The 19,853-nt window shown below is 41.5% G+C and overlaps 1 protein-coding gene across 1 annotated transcript in view; it reads left to right on the top strand.

Annotated features, from left to right (window-relative positions):
- The first annotated feature begins 2,261 nt into the window (after positions 1–2,261).
- Positions 2,262–19,853, top strand: part of TMC5 (transmembrane channel like 5) — a 32,891-nt gene continuing 15,299 nt past the window's right edge. The window contains exons 1-11 of the mRNA XM_015826302.1: positions 2,262–2,388; positions 5,986–6,128; positions 6,396–6,556; positions 6,721–6,920; positions 8,490–8,597; positions 8,745–8,849; positions 9,123–9,222; positions 9,852–9,942; positions 11,401–11,649; positions 12,874–13,025; positions 15,726–15,870. Of these exons, the coding sequence (XP_015681788.1) occupies positions 6,483–6,556; positions 6,721–6,920; positions 8,490–8,597; positions 8,745–8,849; positions 9,123–9,222; positions 9,852–9,942; positions 11,401–11,649; positions 12,874–13,025; positions 15,726–15,870 (1,224 nt within the window). The 5' untranslated portion in view covers positions 2,262–2,388; positions 5,986–6,128; positions 6,396–6,482. The remainder of the gene's footprint in view (positions 2,389–5,985; positions 6,129–6,395; positions 6,557–6,720; positions 6,921–8,489; positions 8,598–8,744; positions 8,850–9,122; positions 9,223–9,851; positions 9,943–11,400; positions 11,650–12,873; positions 13,026–15,725; positions 15,871–19,853) is intronic.

Genomic DNA, 19,853 nt, shown 5'->3' with positions numbered 1-19,853 from the left:
TTGAACTTATTTTTTTTTCCTTCTCAAGTTTAATGTCTTTCCCCCCCCCCGTCTGTAAATTCAGTTTTATTTTTCTTGATTGTTAGATGAAGGGAAAACCTTTTCTGTAAATCCTGGTTTATTTCATGGTGAATGAAAATCTCATTTCTACATTTGATCTTTTTTAATCGGATGACTGCCATCTCCTATCTGAATTTGATACTGTTCCCTTTCCTCCTGAAACGAAAGCCTTTTTCATCTGTAAATTCGATTTACAGTTTATTAACATTTATTAATCCCTTTCTGCTACTGAATGAATACCTTTTTGTGAAATTGATTTTATTCCCTTTTGATTATCATCATTACTAAAGGAAGGCCCTTTATAGGATAGATTCCATTACTAAAGGCCTTTATAGGATAATGAGAATTATCATCTTTTCCATTTGTATTCAGCAAAATATTTCACAGGGTTTTCAAAAATAATTTCAGTCGTGTTGTTGCTATCCTTTAATTGCATAGGTGTTTTAACAGCAGGAACTGTTAATGTGGACAATTTTTTTCCCCATCCACATTTGCATTCTCGAGACTTCATTCTTTGAAAAACAATACTTGTACAGTTGCATTTTCCACTTTCCATTCATCACAACTGTTTTGTGTTTGCTAAAGGTAAACATGAGCTTTGAATATTTTAACAAAAGTTCAGTTCACAGCATTCTAGTCAGTGTCTGTATTATCTGGTCTTATCAGTTGGTTTTCAGCACTTGGCTTCTGGCTGTGATGTTTGAAAAGTTTCAAAATAAAAGGAGTGCTTGAATTAAAAGCGGGTCAGTAGCTGAGAATACTAAAGCAGAGTTTTTCCTTCTGGTTTTAAAAGTTTTTGTACAGGTGATCCTCAACTTACAATCATTTGCTTACCGACTGTTCAATGTTACAACAGGACTGAAAAAAGTGACTTATGAATGGCCTTGCACTTAAAACTGTTGCAGCATCGCCAGAGTTGTGTGATCAAAATTTGAGCCCTTGGTAAATGTCATATATTTTATTTTGACTCTAGCATCGCCTTAGCAATGCTTGTCTTAGTATAAGACAAGGACTGCATGCAATCACTATGTTGTGTTTCCAGGAAGGAATTGAAGCCAGGTGTGCCATTAAGACAGAGTTGACCAGCCATTGTCCTTGCAGACACTGGAACTACGGTTTCCAGTATCCTTTACATCAGGATAAGGTAACCAAGCTTGTCCGGAGTCTCAGACAGAAGCTATCCAAGCTTTCATCCTTTTGAATCTGTACCTAGAAAAATGTAATTTCTTGTATGCTTATGTAATTGTCTTCTCCAGGTTTAATCCGGGCTTGTGTCATCCATTGCACTAAGCAAAATGTGAGTTGTTTGTGGTGACCTCAATAAAACTAGGGTTAGCCAAAGTATGGTTTATTGGGATGTGAGAGGCAGGCCATTATAGTCTGTAACCGCAAATTGTGGAGACAGGATTAGGGCATTTTAGAGATTTACTGACTTATTATAAGGTCTTATCATATGAAAATCAAGTGTTCATTGAATGGCAAGATTTGTCTGTTCTGAACTGGACAAACACATTCAGCTTCTACTTTTCCTAGAAACTTAATTGCCAGTAATATACACATTGTTAGCTTCCTGTAACAATCCGGACAATTGAAATGTGGTGAGTAATACAAAAAGTACTTTCGGTGAGGTCTCCCTGATTAATTTGTGGCTTTTCTGGTAATTCAGGCCTTCTTTAAAATTTAAAACATCCTTTGGACTTAAGACAGTGAAGAAGATTAAAACTGTCCAGTTAAAGACCCTCTTATTGGCATATTTGCCTCTCCTTATGTACAAAGTTAAGTGAAAGGCTGAAAGTGGACAGGTGGCAAAACCTGTTAACAACAATAACGCTCCCTTCTCTAATCGCAATAGCACAGCAGTGTAGAAAAAAATCCAAAGTGAATCAAAATATGTAAAACTATGGTGATGCAAGCAAAAACAGCCCAAGGCAGGGTAATTTTATGATCAGAAGAATCTACTTCATTTGATCTCAGGTTGGCTGCCTAGGATTGGTTGCAGCAAGGTGAGTTAATCCCCCCCTGCACACACCTCTCTGTAACCTGCAAATGAGTGTGTGCACCCTGCAGGGCAAAGATTGAATTTCTGAGACTTTGGGTGAGTTGGCAACTGCGGTTCAGGTGCTAGCATTTCCTCCAGCACGGTTCCAAAGATAAGATACGTTGTGGAAGAAGAAGAAAGATTTTTTTCTCCCCTTTCTCTCTTCCTCCCCAGGATTTTATACCAACTTTTCCCAAGAAAACGAGGAAGTGCAAAGATGAGATGATCTGAACAAATGTTGAGGGTGGTGCCAGCCAAGGAATCTTAAAATTATACTGATCCTGTGAAGGGTAAGTAACTTTAAGACTTCCTACCAGGATACCTCAGAATAACAGTGTTGTAACTCACTTTCTAGTCCAGCTTCCTACTCAAGCAGAAAACCCTACACCATTTCAGGCAAATGGTTGTCCAATCTCTTTTTAAAAACCTCCAATGATGGAGCACTCACAACTTCTGAATGCAAGTCTTTCCACTGGTTGATTGTTCTCACTGTCAGGAAATTCCTCCTTAGTTCTAGGTTGCTTCTCTCCTTGATCAGTTTCCATCCGCTGCTTCTTGTCCTGCCTTCAGGCGCTTTGGAGAATAGCTTGACTCCCTCTTCTTTGGGGCAGACCCTGAGATATTGGAAGACTGCTACCATGTCACCCCTCGTCCTTCCCAGCACTATTGTTTTGTAAGGGACATTATTTTCTCTTCTGTTAATTCCTTGCTTTGCCAAATCCAGAGACCAACATTTCTCTTTGCAGGGATGTTGTTTCCTGCATTTCTTCATTCTGTTCCTCCATTTCTAGGATATCCCATATTTTTTTTTAAAAAAATGTTTTATTCTTCCTCCAGGGATAGACAATATTTTCTCTTCTTTCTCACCTATTTCATTTTTTATCTCCCAACCTTTCTCCAAGCAGTTCGAGGGGATATTTATGGTTAATCTCTTGGTGTTGTTTTCTCTGCTCAACAGTGTTGCAAGGCTATGAAAATTCCTAATTGTGTGCAATTTGTGTAAAACCACTTGACTTACTTTAACGTACCAACCTAGACACTGATTGCAAATCATTGTTTTAGCATGAACTAAAGTACGTCATTTGTTAATTGTTAAAATTTATTCAGCGAATTATGGTTAAAACAAGCCACGATTTTGCAAGAATTCAGTCAATAAGTACCCTAAGGTTATCCTGAAAATCCTAATTTCCCAAGTCCAGTTCTTAAAACCATATACAAGCTAAATCTGTGCATCGTGCAAACTCTGTCCTTGTGTTCATGTTATGAATAATCCCCAAAACTCAATTGTTCAAACTATAAGTATGTTGTGCGACTATGACAGCTATCTGTTGAAGCGTTGGCCTTTTTAAGTTAGCTATTTAATTTTTTCTTTTTAAAAAGATTCTTGAAGCTTTTCTCTTGTTCTCCATTGTAAAGTCTTGGTACTGCATAATAATTTTACGAGGAACTTTCAAGGGTTTCATTCATGAGGAAGTAAATGCAATTTATTGGACCAGGGAAGACCAGGGGAAAAAGTGATCTGACAAGTTGGATTAAGGATTATTAGTGCAGAAAGATTTGCTAATGTTTTTGAAAAATATAGGGTAGTCTTTTTGATAATTTCCGCCAGTAATTCCTGATTGTCTCACAAGCTAGTAATGGGTTGATTATTTTTTTTCCTATTGAGACTACAGTACAGGAATTACATTTTCCTAGTGAATTTGGGTAACTTTAAACAGCAAGAACATTCATTCATTTCCTCCTGGTGTTTTTGGATGTAAACGGATATAAAATACAAATAAAATTCTACGGGTTATATATATTGAGCGGTAACTCTGTCAACATTATTTTATTACAGTAACCTTTCAAAAACACAGAAGGCTTTATCAGTTAGTTGCAATGTTTACATCTCAGGTGGGGGCACCTAAATAAATAATTGGGCTTAATTTCTATAGAAATGGAAGGGATTTAAATGCACTTAGCTATTCAAATCTGTATCTGTGTGTTTTCAAGTGATCTCCATGGAGTTTAGTTCATGGATGTCCAACCTTTTGGCTTGCCTGGACTGTGTTGAGTGAAGACGAATTCTCTTGGGTAGCATATAAAATATATAATATAGTTAATGCATATAATATAATCACATAATAAAAGTTTATGAACTTGTGGGGCCGCATTCTTAGCTATCCAGGGCAATGAGTTGGACACACTTGGTTTAATATACAGGGGCACACCTGTGTTTCTTACCTGTACTCATCACAGGATCATTACTGATAAGCATCAAGCATCAGGTGAGAACATTTCTTTTTTTTCTTTTTGACTGGCTTTGGACATGGCAGTGTTCCAGTCCTATCAATGATTTGTTTGTTGGGTTCCTTAGTAACACTGAAGCCTTGACATACGACTGTAATTGGGCCCAGTGTTCTGGCCGTAAGTCGTTCTGGTTGTTAACTAGGTTATCATATGACCACGCCTGTTTTGATGACTTTTTTGGTGGCAGTCGATAAGCTAATCCATTGTCCGCAATTGGTGTTTTTTGCTGGAAATCGCAACTAAAGGCTGGTTTCCAGCAAAAAATGCCATTAATTGTGATCCTGTGTCCATGAGATTCTGCAAATGGTGGTAAATGTTGGCTGGTTGCCAAGCACCCCAAATGCAATCACTTGACTATGGGGGGGGGAGCTAGCAGTTAGAACTGAATCTGGGTCTATCCAACATGCTGCTTATCTCTGTCTGTCTGTCTGTCTGTCTGTCTGTCTATCTATCTGTCTCCCTCCATGCAGCTCATTTGAAACCGTACAATCCAAATTTACTAATCAGTGAGAAGTAAGTCACAGTTTCTGCTCTTGAAGTGGCATCAGCCTTATACAGCTTTTTGCAAAGATTGCTTTACTTTTTTTTTTGCAAAATATAAATTTGATGCAGTGGCAGTGAGCCAGTGTGCGTTATTATTTTTCAGGCTATTTGAGTTTCTTTCTCTTGTGCTATAAAGGCGCTTGTAAATAAGTTTTGTGAAAACGATATGTCTCATTAAATTATAAAGTGGAACTGGTACCAAAGCCATATCAGTTTTACCTTTCTACCTCAGGGTCATCTGAGAAGCTATTGCAAGAATAATTTAGTGTATGGTGGAAGTGGTGAGTGCTTTTTTAAAATATACGGGTACGATACCTCTTAACATTTATACAATTGGGGTAGAATTTTAAGAACCATACAAGTTTTTTTTCAGAGTTCTGAAACAATTTGTCCTTTCTTTTCAACCTGGATAGAATTTCAAAGCAGTTTAACGTAGTCTATGAAAACATGATCTCAGTGAAAAGATCAATCTAAACAAAATCCCTACCATCAGAATAGATAAAGTCACTGTGTGAGAACTGAGCAGCCATATAAATTTGTTTAACATAAATAATTACAATTCTACAGGAAGGCCAAGAAAGAACATTTGTTAAAAAGCCCCAAAGCTTGATGCAACAAAGAAAAATATCAGATGCAGTCTCTAAACTTTAGTTTATTTTAACGTGGTTTGTTAGATAAATCACAGGGGTGGCTTCTTATAGAACATAAAATAGTACTTGCTGCATTAAACACCAATAAATTTATATCATAGAAATTTAATAGTAAATAAATAAAATGCAATAATAAAAATAACATCAAAAATAGCATGAAAACAATCACAGTTATTTTTCTGTGATGGGATGTAAGTAGTTGTAAAGTACTTAGTTGTAAAGTAGAAGAGAAGTACCTTGAAATCAGATCAAAGTAGAATACATTTTATTACGCTCAGCATAATAAATTCTGTGTTGTAACTGCCAGCTATTTCTAGATGACTATCTAGAAATATGCTGTTTATGTAGCTAACATAAGCATTTTTTCCAACATGCAAATAACCGACCTTCATCTCTTAACGCCAGGGTGAAAAATCACAAAATATTTCCTGAGTCCATTGAACGAATTCAGTGCCTCCCTGAATTTTCAAGAATTCTCTGTGATATTTGAGCGGTGCAGAAGTCATCGGAGGCGATTTGTTTCTGGATAAGTTGAAGCACATCACTTGGTGAGAATAATATTCTTACAACTAGATTACAGGACGCGATTAGGAGAAAAGCCTGTAAACAAGAGACCTGGGATACTGACATGATATGGTGCATACCAACAAAAGGAGTCTCTGAGCAAAAGGATAATGTGGTAGTGTAATAATTAATATATATGATACTGTACTCAGTTATCTAGTGTTTATACTATCGGATGAATTTTCTTGTGTAGTGCAAAATACCCAACTCTCCAGCCATAACATCCGTGTTGTTCGTTTCTTTTAAAATAGTTTCGAGATGAGATTGGCAGCACTGAGGTGATCTAAGTAAATCTCCCAAGGGCTCTTTTCCTACAAAGGCCAGGATCTGGATCCATCATGTCTTTTCCTTACAATGACATCATTGAAAATCCTGACTATCACTATTCTGAAACCTTGGAAATCGACAAGTTGTAAGTTTACAGTCAGCACACAGTACGTGCCTAGAAGGAATCTGGATAGAGATTTTTAACATATTTTTTTTAAACCCAGCCTTGGTTACTTTTAAAAAATAACTCAAGGCAGTCAACCTACCTAACACTCCTTCCTCCTTTCCCTTTTTTTGTTCGTTGTGCAGAAGACCTTCTCAACGAAGTACACACCGTCCAGACAATCCTTACGCCCCCTTTGGGGAAGACGACAAGGAAGGAGGACAAGGGCAGAATTCACCAGTTCTGATACCTCTGAGATTAGTACAGAGTCCAGACGAGACTAAATATCCACCAACTGATTATGGGTTTGAATTGCCCAGCAGAAACCCACATGGAAAAGAATATGGTATGCAGCTCCATTGAATGTATATAGATAACAAAGCAGATAGTTTTGAAGTGTCTACCGCAGGGGTCCCCAACCCCCGGTCCGTGGATCAGCACCGGGCCGCGCAAACAAGCAAAGCCCCATCCGCGGGATGCAGGCAGGTATCACACAAAACCACACCCCCTCCAGTCCGTGGAAAAACTTCTCTCCACGGAACCGGTCCCTGGTGCCCAAAATATTGGGGGCCGCTGGTCTACAGTATAGTACTAAGTGTATATCTGTACTGTCTAAGTCAGGGATAGGCAACCTTGGCTCTTTTATGACTTGTGGACTTCAATACCAGCCATGCTGACTCAGGAATTCTGGGAGTTGAAGTCCACAAGTCATAAAAGAGCCAAGGTTGCCTACCCAGATCTAAGTAGTCTTTGACTTAACGATCATTTGTTTCATGACGGTTTGAAGTTAACAATGAGGCTGAAAAAAGGGACTCATGACCAGTCCTTGCCACTTATAACTACTGCAGCATCCCCACATTTATCAGAATCTAGGCACTTGGTAACCTGCATGTATTTACAACAATTGCAGCATCCCGGGGTTGTGTAATTGCCACTTGCAATTTTCTCAGCCAGCTTCTGACAAGCAATTCAACAGGGGAAACTGGATGCGCTTAATGACTACGCAGTTCACTTAAAACTGCATTGATTTGCTTAACAACTGTGGCAAAAAGGTCATAAAATCGGGCATGACTCACTTAGCAACCGCTTTGCTTAGCAACACAAATTCTGGTTCCAACTGTCATATGTTGAGGACTCTCTCTATATGTTGACATGAGTCTAACTGTTAGGGTTTTTGAAGGCTGTGAAGTGCTGTCTGTAGAAAACTGTTTGGGGAAGCAGATGGTTTGCTACCTCTGCGAGGTGGTGCATGTCATGATCTCTTGGTTGGTGTCTGCGTATTGAATGTTTTTATTTCTTCTATAACCTGCTTTGAGCTGTTTAATCTGCCACTTGCAGACTACCAATCTCAATTCTTGTTTTCTGGTTAAATGAATGTCTAGTTCTCATGCCAACATGTCTGAGAACATGCAGTTTTTGTTTAATGTTTGGAGCAATGATCCGAACGCTTCTAAGTCTAAGCCTGTCTGCATGAATCTCGTGAATTAGGCTATGTCCTTTGTTGTAACGAACTAGCCAGTTTTGTTCTGGGTTAGACCACTTTAAATTGAGGGTTGGTGGGGGAGATTCTTAATGTTGTGCCATATACTGTACATATTTCCCTACATGTAAAAAAACCTCTCCTGTCAGTTGGAATTGCTATAGCCTAGATACCCCTCATTTTCGGTGGCTGGCTTCATATATTATGCTACGATAAAATGTGATTAGCTTGTTTGTGGTTTAGCATGTTTTATGAATCCAGCCGTTTGGGCTTGCAAACCGTAGCTTACGATTTAGCCTAGCCCACTATGGCTTACTAAGTCTATCCTGGATTAAGAAACTTAGGTTAAGAAGATATATGATTCCAGTTTGTGTGCAATACAAGAGGAGGAAACAGTTCGTTCTCTATTTTTCTTTTTTCTTTCTTTTTCATCAGTTAATCCTTCTTTTGAGTATGAACCAGAACCTGAAGGGATATTACCTACTACCAGCCGTGCTTTCAATATTCAGGATGCAGACAGTTATTCAGATGCATCAGAGAGAGGTGAGATTTAAGGCAATTCATGTACTGGCTGTCATGTACAGAACTGACTGGGCAATTCTAGATTAGGAAGGCATACATTTCTGCTTATGCGTGTAATGATTGTGCATTATTCATTGAAGCTTGCATACGGTAAATTCTTTATTACAGTTAATATTGTCCAGAGGCGTAGCAGGCGACACAATTATGCGACTTTTGCAAGGCCCAACTTGCTTCATTTAGACCCAGAATATATGGAAGCAAAGAGGAAAGAAGGTCAGTTATTTATTGATTGGATTTAATTCTGCGGTCTTCCGTATACTTTTTCAAATTTTAGAGGCTCATCAAGAACTTGATTGCTGTTGTTATAATTATTGACTATTGGAATGCAAAATATTCTGGTTTTGTTTGGTGGGGCTCTGTTGCCTCCTATTTATGGGATGGCTCACCCAAAGCAACTTCACCTGAAATCAACAGAATCATAATGGCTTCATGGGATACGTGAATCCCATCACTCTCCTGATTTTGTTGCCATCTTTATTTTTGCAGAAGAAAAATTAATCAACGATCTGTCAAGCATGTCCACCCATGAAAGAGTTAAAGCAATCCAGAAGATTCCCAAATCAATGAAAGAAAAACGTGAAATTAGGTAGCAAGCATATATTTGTATTCTGAGGGTACTTAATTAATGTGGAAAGGTTAAAATGCCTCATTTTAAATGTAAATATTTCACTTCTATTCTTTTTCTTCTCTGCATCTAGAAAGGAAGTAAAATATATAAAACATCTGTACTGTATATTTGCATTCAGACATTATACCTAGCAAGCATTTGCATACAGACATTTTTATTAGACATGGAAAAAGATTATTTAATTGAAATACTGGAAAAATATTTTTTTTATACTGTCTGGTTCTCACTTTAATTTTCCCTCTGGATTTAAGTAGAAACTGTTTTGTCTTTGCTTTGTCAACTACTCTATAAGTGGATATAGATACAAAATTCCTAAATATTCTACAGTTAGGCGACAAATGGCTTTAAACCTTTAAATAAGCACGTTGTGCACATGGTTTCATTTTGCTAATGGACACGTCAGTCTTACCTTGAAAGGAGGAGAATGAAATAGGAAAAAAAATGATTCAGAACAACTCCTGGAGTTTTATACTTTTTAGTTAAGCTAGTATTTTGCACTTGCTAATTCAGAATGAGGTAATGAAGTTGTTGAAGAGTTGGCTTCCATTCCTCTACCTTATATTGTTTTGCTGTTTGGTATTTGACAGGAACCGCGTCCTAACGGAAAAAAAAAAGAAATCCTACAAACAGGATGCTCATCTGAATTGTTGTACCCAGTGCTTTTACAACACGGCTTTGGTAAGGAGTGAGGTTGTTCACTAAGGACCCCTTGTTGAGAGGGAGAAGAACATTACCTATTGCAAAGGTGAACAGGCTGTACTCACCTGGTGTTTTAGACCTCAGTCTCTCAACAGCCCCAGCCAAGTATAGGTAGCTCTTGACTTACAAGGGACCCCCAAAATTTATGTTGCTAGGTGAAATGTTTGCTAAGTGAGTTTGGCCCCATTTTACAACTCTTCCCGCCACAGCTAAGCGAATCACTGCAGCTGTGAAGTTAGTAACACGGTTATGAAGTGAATCTGGTTCTCCCAATAACTTGGCTTGCCAGAAGGTCACGTGGCCCCGGGACACCCCAGCCATCATCAATATGAGTCAGTTCACGTGAAGTATTAATACCACTTTACAATGCCTTGGTAAGGCCACACTTGGAATACTGAATTCAGTTTTGGTCACCACGATGTAAAAAAGATGTTGAGACTCTAGAAAGAGTACAGAGAAGAGCAACAAAGATGATTAGGGGACTGGAGGCTAAAACATATAAGGAACGGCTGCTGGAATTGGGTATTGGGACATAATAGCAGTGTTCCAATATCTCAGGGGCTGCCATAAAGAAGAGGGGGTCAACCTGTTTTCCAAGGCACCTGAGGGCAGGACAAGAAGCAATGGGTGGAAACTAATCAAGGAGAGAAGAAACCTAGAACTAAGGAGAAACTTCCTGACAGTTAGAACAATTAACCAGTGGAACATCCTGCCTCCAGAAGCGGTGAATGCGCCAACACTGGAAGTTTTAAAGAAGAAACTGGAGAGCCATTTGTCTGAAATGGTATAGGGTTTCCTGCCTGAGCAGGGGGTTGGACTAGATGACCTACAAGGTCCCTTCCAACTTTATCATTATTATTATTATTATTAAAGTTGCCAAGCGTCTGAATTTTGAACACGTGACCTTGAGGATTGTCAAGAACGATCTGTAGCCTATCACTGCCAGTATGCTGCAGTGACTTAGAATAGGGGTCTCCCAACTTGGTGTTCTGTCCTAGCCTACGTACGTCCTAACACTTGGCAACTTTAAGATTTGTGGGCTTCAAGTCCCGGGATTTCTCAGCCAGCATTCTGGGAGTGAAAATCCACAAGTTTTAAAGTTGCCAAGTTTGGAAAGCCCTTAGAAGCTGGCCTGGAGGTTTACTCTTCATGTGGATCTCCAGGTGCTTTTCCTGCCTTGTGAGTCAGAGTATATATCATGAAGCCTGATTGAGTTATTTTGCATCAGAAACGTGATCGAACCAGTAAGGAATTGGATGGTATTTAGCTTATTGCAGAGTGTGTACCCCAGCAGTGGGGGTTTCTTCATTAAATTGGGTCAAGCACACCACACGAAGGTGATCTTCATAGAAAAGATGATCAACTGCTATTGAAAGCAGAACTGGATGCTGTATTTAACCAAGTCTCCTGTTTGTTATTTTGTTTTTCCTCTCCTAGTCCTTCCGGCAGTTAAAGAACAGCTTTGTCGACTGCCTTCAGCTCTTCCAGTTTTGGCAGAAAACGCTCAAAGACATTGGCAGCCAATTTGGGACCAGCATCCATTCCTACTTTGTCTTCCTGACGTGGCTTCTCATGTTCAACGTTTTCTCATTCCTGATCAACTTCAGTTTTCTTGCCATCCCTCAACTCATCGCAGGCCAGCCAAATCACCTTTCCTTCACGAGTCTGGAGTTCTTGACCGGAGCTGTACGTGGGTTTATAAAATGAAAAAGAAAAAAGAAAGAAAGAAAGAGAGAAAGAAAGAAAGAAAGAAAGAAAGAAAGAAAGAAAGAAAGAAAGAAAGAAAGAAAGAAAGAAAGAAAGAAAGAAAGAAAAAGAAAGAAAGAGAGACAGAGACAGAGACGGGCTTTCTGTTTTTTCTTTCATAAACCAATTGGATTGGTGGTTTATTTGTGGTTTATTGATTCAGCCATGGTTGGCTGGATTCATTTGACTTGCCAAGCCCTGAATCATAGTTTTCATAGACTTCAGTTTTAGCAATAGAGGAAAATATTTGTGGCTCAGGGATGAAATGAGGACTCCTTGGTGCTCTCTGAGCTTGGTTGTTTTCTTGTAGATGTTTCGTTACCCAAACCAGGTAACATCATCAATCCTAGTCATCACCTAGTTTGGGTAATGAAATGTCTGCAAGAAAGCAAACATTTCTCAGAGAGCACCAAGGAGCCCTCACTTCAGTGTTTGGATTCATACAACATGCTAAACCCAGCATGCAAACCACTGCATGTTTTAGTATCGTTGTTAGTTGCGAAGTCGTGTCCGACCCATCATGACCCCATGGACAATGTTTCTTCCTGTCCTCTACCATCTTCTGGAGTCCATTGAAGCTCACGCCTCCTGCTTCAGTGACTCCATCCAGCCACCTCCTTCTCTGTTGTCCCTTTCTATTGCCCTCCATCTTACCCAGCATCAGGCTCTTGTCCAGGGAGTCCTTCCTTCCTCATTAGGTGGCCAAAGTACCTGAGTTTCAACTTCAGGATCTGGCCTTCTAAAGAGCAGTCGGGGTTGATCTCCTCTAGGATTGACTGGTTGGATCGCCTTGCAGTCCAGGGGACTCGCGGGAGTCTTCTCCAGCACCATAGGCCTCAATTCTTTGGCACTCAGCCTTTCTTATGATTTTAGTATGGTATGTGACTCTAATTGCCTGTTAAAGAAAGACTGTTTAAAGGGAAGTGTCCCAAAAGGAGCTTCCTTTTACCTCGATGCAGGATGGGCAGCAAACCAGTCAATCAATCAATCAAATCAATCAAATACATAAATAAATTACAAAATAAGCTCAGTGTGAAACAGGCTAAATACCAATGAAATCATCTCTGCCTCTGTGGGGAGGGAAGAGTATTAGACAAAGGATACTGTCAATAAGAATCTTTTGCTGACCTCTTGAATTCTGATGCTTTCTCTTTATCGTCCTAGGGTTATTTTACAAACACGGTGCTCTACAGTGGCTTTTACACAAATGGCACAATAGCAAAAATTGAGAACGCCGCGCCGTACTACATGCAACTGGCTTACATTTTCACAATCGGGATTTATTTTATCATCTGCTTTCTGAGCTTGATCTACAGGTATGTTGGTTAAAGCAGGGGTCACCAGCGCCCGCGGCATGCCAGCCACCGGTCCGCGCAAACAAGCAAAAGCCCCATCCACGGGATGCAGGCAGCACACAAAACCACGCACCCTCCAGTCCGCGGAAAAACCTCGCTCTACAGAATCGGTCCCTGGTGCCCCAAAGGTTGGGGACCTCTGGGTTAAAATATTGGGCTAATAGTCACCAGACCACCCATGACCCATTGGGTTATCCTTTACCAGAGTCGGTCAACAATGACCGAGCTTCTAACCTACAACATTCCCTGGAAAAGTTGGGAATATGTTCAGAGATGGATCAGCCTTGAAAACATAGCATGTTGAACTATATAGCAAGTCAAACATCAGCATAGGAAATATTCTATGACATTTTGGACTATGTCAGAAACTCTTTTATAATAATGTTTGTGGCAGGGGTCCCCAACCCCCGGTCCATGGACCGGTACCGGTGCGTGGCATGCCAGCAACCGGGCCGCACAAACAAGCAAAGCCCCATCCGCGGGATGCAGGCAGCACACAAAACCACGCACCCTCCGGTCCGTGGAAAAACCTCTTTCCACGGAACCGGTCCCTGGTGCCCCAAAGGTTGGGGGCCTCTGGTTTACGGCATAAAATGTTTTATAAAATTTGCCGAATTTCAGTTACCTAGGAGTCCTGGATTTTGGACACCTTCTGTAAAGGAAGCCCATTTGAGGCATCTAGATTCAAAAATCATTAACCTTACGATGCAGTGTTTCACTCAGTTAAAAGTTACAGACCCAAGAAGTTTAGTAGATTATCTCCTCCAGATAATCTCTCCTAAAATGGATGCTCTTTTTTCCCCTTTTTTCTTTTAAGAATGAAAAGCAAAAGGAACAGCCAGGGCAACTTACAGTTTCATGTATTGTGAAGCGATTTACTTCTTTAAATAAATGTCATTAGGCCCTTTTTTTAAATTCTCTTCCTTGTTTCATTATTCTGTTGCTTGTAATTGGACCCCAGCACAGAGCCTCTCCTTAGCAGTTGCCTTGGAGACAGAATGGGCCCTAAGAATGCTGATTTATTACAATGGCAGGGCAGGCAGAGACCTACGAACAAGCCAGAGTGCCTTGACATAAACTGAAATAAAGCCAATCCGAACAATTTATGTTTTCAGCTTAGTGGAGTACGGTAGTTTTCTTTTCAGTGGAACACACACACACACAAACACACACACACAAACACACACACACACACACACACACACACACACAGGTCATTGGCTATCTAATCCAGGGCTTTTCAACCTTTTCACAGATTGTACCACATTTAGGACATGACAGTATTCGAGTACCACCAGAGCTTAGCAAGGTGTCAAAAACTTGATGACTAAAAAAAAAAGGGAGGGGGGAATCTTGGGCTTTACGGGTTAGATTCATTTGTTGTTATAGAAACGGCTAGTTTGAAATAATAATAATAATAAAGTTGGAAGGGACCCTGGAGGCCATCTAGTCCAACCCCCTGCTTAGGCAGGAAACCCTATAGTACCATTTCAGACAAATGGCTGTCCAGTCTCTTCTTAAAAACCTCCAGTGTTGGAGCATTCACCGCTTCTGGAGGCAGGTTGTTCCACTGGTTAATTGTTCTCACTGTCAGGAAGTTTCTCCTTAGTTCCAGGTTGCTTCTCTCCTTGATTAGGTAATATTAGGTAATATTATGGAAAAGTGAAAAGTTGAGGTTCAGTGTTAATACTTCCTTCCTACTGCAACAGTGGAACTCTCTTGCGGCATTCACTCACACGTTGCTCGCAAAAGCTTCTATCTTGCTCCATTCACACACCCTTCGCTCACAAAGGCTGCTCGCTCGTGCTCTCCTCACCGCTTCGCTCACAAGAGCCTCTTCTATTTTCTGTCTTTCTCCGTGTGTGTTTTTTCCTCTCCCGCCAAAACCTCCTTCTATAGCTTCTCCTCTCTCTTTCCTCTTCCTCGTTTTCTCTTCTGGGTGTGCCAGAAGCTCCAATCAGCATGCAGACACGCTTGCAGATCCTGGGGCTTCTGCCAAGCCCTGCAGCTCCAGCTGATCTCCTCTACGTCTGTGCGGCACAGATTTGGCTGGTTCCCTCCCCTAGGGCTCGCGTACCACCTGCCAGGTGCGCTAAAATACAACCGGTGGTACGCGTACCACCGGTTGAAAAGCCCTGACCTAATCCACCAAGGCATTAGCCAATTCTGCCGAATTCCATCAAATTGAAAAAAAGTATGTACCGTGGTAACGTCACTACTCATCCTTAATTGTTTCCGGGAGGAGTGACGAGTACCGAAAACGCCGAGTACCAAATACATTTTTCCCCACAAGGAATAATGTAGTGAGTCACAAGGCAGTTGATACCGACAAGTTCTAGTTTGTGCATGGAGTACCGAACAAACAATGGTTACCGGGACAAAATGTTCACGTCAAAATTAATCCGGTGCCAGATTTGATGAGTTTCAAAGCAACTGAGTACCAAGACATCACGCTTTTGTATATAACTTTTAGGGCCCCTGCCAGGGATTGTCTACTGCCACCCGGCCAGCAATTTGCAGAGCAAATGATAAACCAGATTGAAAGAAATAACACCCCAAATGACATTTATGCAATCTTTTTTCCACTGCGGCTGCGGGAAACGTACTTAAAGCTGCGTGCCACCCTTTCTCTTTCCCCTTGCCCCTCTCGCGTCGCTGCAGCATGGCGAAATCCTTCCGTAATAACGTCGTGATGCCTCAAATGCACTCGGGCAACGCTGCCAAGCTTCTTTGCATCTGGGACTTCAGCGTGATGGACGAGAAAGCTGTCCGGATGAATCAGAAAAATATCTGCACGCAGATCAAGGTAAAGAGGATGGCAGTCCGGCTGAAATCATATTTCTGCATCAAGAGGTCGGTTTGTCTCAGGAGAGTTGACAGAGCAGAAAATAATTCATTCTAGCGGTCCATGGCTTTCTCACCGTTCCTTGGGGGGGTCTCATCCTTTGATCCTCTCCTTTTGGGAAGTAAAAAAGGAGAAATCTTTGATTCGTAGGATGATATTCATACACGATCCCCCCCCAAACTATCTTTTAACGTTACCTCTCAGTTTTGCTAATTAATTCCCAGTCGGATTTTGGGAGCTCTCTGAGTTTGGTTGCTTTCTTGCCGACATTTCATTACCCAAATTAGGTAACATCATCAGTGTCTGGGTAATGAAATGTCTGCAGGAAAACAACCAAGCTCAGAGAGAGCACCTGCAGCCTACAACCCCTTCATTTCAACCCCGAGTTACTAATATTCTCTTTTATTAATTCCGAGTCAGGAACCTCTGAAGCTTAGCAATAGCAAAAGCACTTATATACTGCTTCATAGCACTTTAGAGCACTGACTAGAGCAGTCAGCCTCTTGCCCCCCACAATCTGGGTCCTCATTTTAACAACCTCGGAAGGACGGAAGGCTGAGTCAACCTTGAGCCAGTCAGGATCGAACTCCTGGCCTTGAGCAGAGTCAGCCTGCATTGTGACAACTGCGCCACTACGGCTTCCTTCCTTCCTTCCTTCCTTCCTTCCTTCCTTCCTTCCTTCCTTCCTTCCTTCCCTCCCTCCCTCCCTCCCTCCCNGAGAGAGAGAGAGAGAGAGAGAGAGAGAGAGAGAGAGAGGGAGAGAGAGAGAGAGAGAGAGAGAGATGTTTTTTCTTTGATAAACCAATTGGATTGGTGGTTTATTTGTGGTTTATTGATTCAGCCACTGTTGGCTGGATTCATTTGACTTGCTAAGCCCTGAATCATAGTTTTCATAGACTTCCGTTTTAGCAATAGAGGAAAATATTTGTGGCTCAGGGATGAAATGAGGACTCCTTGGTGCTCTCTGAGCTTGTTTGTTTTCTTGTAGATGTTTCGTTACCCAAACCAGGTAACATCATCAATCCTAGTCATCACCTAGTTTGGGTAATGAAATGTCTGCAAGAAAGCAAACATTTTTCAGAGAGCACCAAGGAGCCCTCACTTCAGTGTTTGGATTCATACAACATGCTAAACCCAGCATGCAAACCACTGCATGTATCGTTGTTGCGAAGTCGTGTCCGACCCATCATGATCCCATGGACAACGTTCCTTCCTGTCCTCTACCGTCTTCTGGAGTCCATTTAAGCTCACGCCTCCTGCTTCAATGACTCCATCCAGCCACCTCCTTCTCTGTCGTCCCCTTCTTCTATTGCCCTCCATCTTTCCCAGCATCAGGCTCTTCTCCAGTGAGTCCTTCCTCCACATTAGGTGGCCAAAGTACTTGAGTTTTAACTTCAGGATCTGGCCTTGTAAAGAGCAGTCGGGGTTGATCTCTTCTAGGACTGACCGGTTTGATCGCCTTGCAGTCCAGGGGACTCGCAGGAGTCTTCTCCAGCACCAGAGTTCAAAGGCCTCAATTCTTTGGCGCTCAGCCTTTCTTATGATTTTAGTATGGTATGTGACTCTAATTGCCTGTTAAAGAAAGACTGTTTAAAGGGAATTGTCCCAAAAGGAGCTTCCTTTTACCTCGAGGCAGGATGGGCACAGCAAACCAGTCAATCAATCAATCAAATCAATCAAATCCATAAATAAATTACAAAATAAGCTCAGTGTGAAACAGGCTAAATACCAATGCAATCTTCTCTGCCTCTGTGGGGAGGGAAGAGTATTAGACAAGGGATACTGTCAATAAGAATCTTTTGCCGACCTCTTGAATTCTGATGCTTTCTCTTTATCGTCCTAGGGTTATTTTACAAACACGGTGCTCTACAGTGGCTTTTACACCAACGGCACAGTAGCAAAACTTGAGAACGCCGCGCCGTACTACATGCAACTGGCTTACATTTTCACAATCGGGATTTATTTTATCATCTGCTTTCTGAGCTTGATCTACAGGTATGTTGGTTAAAGCAGGGGTCACCAGCGCCCGCGGCATGCCCGCCACCGGTCCGCGCAAACAAGCAAAAGCCCCGTCCGCGGGATGCAGGCAGCACACAAAACCACGCACCCTCCAGTCCGCGGAAAAACCTCGCTCTACGGAACCGGTCCCTGGTGCCCCAAAGGTTGGGGACCTCTGGGTTAAAATATTGGGCTAATAGTCACCAGACCACCCATGACCCATTGGGTTATCCTTTACCAGAGTCGGTCAACAATGACCGAGCTTCTAACCTACAACATTCCCTGGAAAAGTTGGGAATATGTTCAGAGATGGATCAGCCTTGAAAACATAGCATGTTGAACTATATAGCAAGTCAAACGTCAGCATAGGAAATATTCTATGACATTTTGGACTATGTCAGAAACTCTTTTATAACAATGTTTGTGGCAGGGGTCCCCAACCCCCGGTCCATGGACCGGTACCGGTGCGTGGCATGCCAGCAACCGGGCCACACAAACAAGCAAAGCCCTATCCGCTGGATGCAGGCAGCACATAAAACCACGTACCCTCCGGTCCGCGGGGAAACCTCTCTCCACGTAACTGGTCCCTGGTGCCCAAAAGGTTGGGGACCTCTGTTTTACGGCATAAAATCTTTTATAAAGTTTGCCGAATTTCAGTTACATAGGAGTCCTGGATTTTGGACACCTTCTGTAAAGGAAGCCCATTTGAGGCATTTAGATTCAAAATTCGTTAACCTACAATGCAGTGTTTCATTCAGTTAAAGGTTACAGACACAAGAAGTTTAGTAGATTATCTCCTCCAGATAATCTCTCCTAAAATGGATGTTCTTTTTTCCCCTTTTTTCTTTTAAGAATGAAAAGCAAAAGGAACAGCCAGGGCAACTTACAGTTTCATGTATTGTGAAGCGATTTACTTCTTTAAATAAATGTCATTAGGCCCTTCTTTTAATTCTCTTCCTTGTTCCATTATTCTGTTGCTTGTAATTGGACCCGGGCACAAAGCCTCTCCCTAACAGTTGCCTTGGAGACAGAATGGGCCCTAAGAATGCTGATTTACTACAATGGCAGGGCAGGCAGAGACCTACGTACAAGCTAGAGTGCCTTGACATAAACTGCAATAAAGTCAATCCGAACAATTTATGTTTTCAGCTTAGTGGAGTAGTTTTCTTTTCAGTGGAACACACACACACGCACAAACACACACACACACACACACACACAGGTCATTGGCTATCTAATCCAGGGCTTTTCAACCTTTTCACAGATTGTACCACATTTAGGACATGACAGTATTCGAGTACCACCAGAGCTTAGCAAGGTGTCAAAAACTTGATGACTAAAAAAAAAAGGGAGGGGGGAATCTTGGGCTTTACGGGTTAGATTCATTTGTTGTTATAGAAACGGCTAGTTTGAAATAATAATAATAATAAAGTTGGAAGGGACCCTGGAGGCCATCTAGTCCAACCCCCTGCTTAGGCAGGAAACCCTATAGTACCATTTCGGACAAATGGCTGTCCAGTCTCTTCTTAAAAACCTCCAGTGTTGGAGCATTCACCACTTCTGGAGGCAAGTCGTTCCACTGATTAATTGTTCTCCCTGTCAGGAAGTTTCTCCTTAGTTCTAGGTTGCTTCTCTCCTTGATTAGGTAATATTAGGTAATATTATGGAAAAGTGAAAAGTTGAGGTTCAGTGTTAATACTTCCTTCCTACTGCAACAGTGGAACTCTCTTGCGGCATTCACTCACATGTTGCTCGCAAAAGCTTCTATCTTGCTCCATTCACACACCCTTCGCTCACAAAGGCTGCTCGCTCGTGCTCTCCTCACCGCTTCGCTCACAAGAGCCTCTTCTATTTTCTGTCTTTCTCCGTGTGTGTTTTTTCCTCTCCCGCCAAAACCTCCTTCTATAGCTTCTCCTCTCTCTTTCCTCTTCCTCGTTTTCTCTTCT

This window comes from Protobothrops mucrosquamatus, unplaced genomic scaffold (assembly GCF_001527695.2).
Source record: "Protobothrops mucrosquamatus isolate PMUCROS unplaced genomic scaffold, P.Mucros_1.0 scaffold_209, whole genome shotgun sequence".
NCBI lineage: Eukaryota > Metazoa > Chordata > Lepidosauria > Squamata > Viperidae > Protobothrops > Protobothrops mucrosquamatus.
This window is presented reverse-complemented; position numbering and strand designations above follow the sequence as displayed.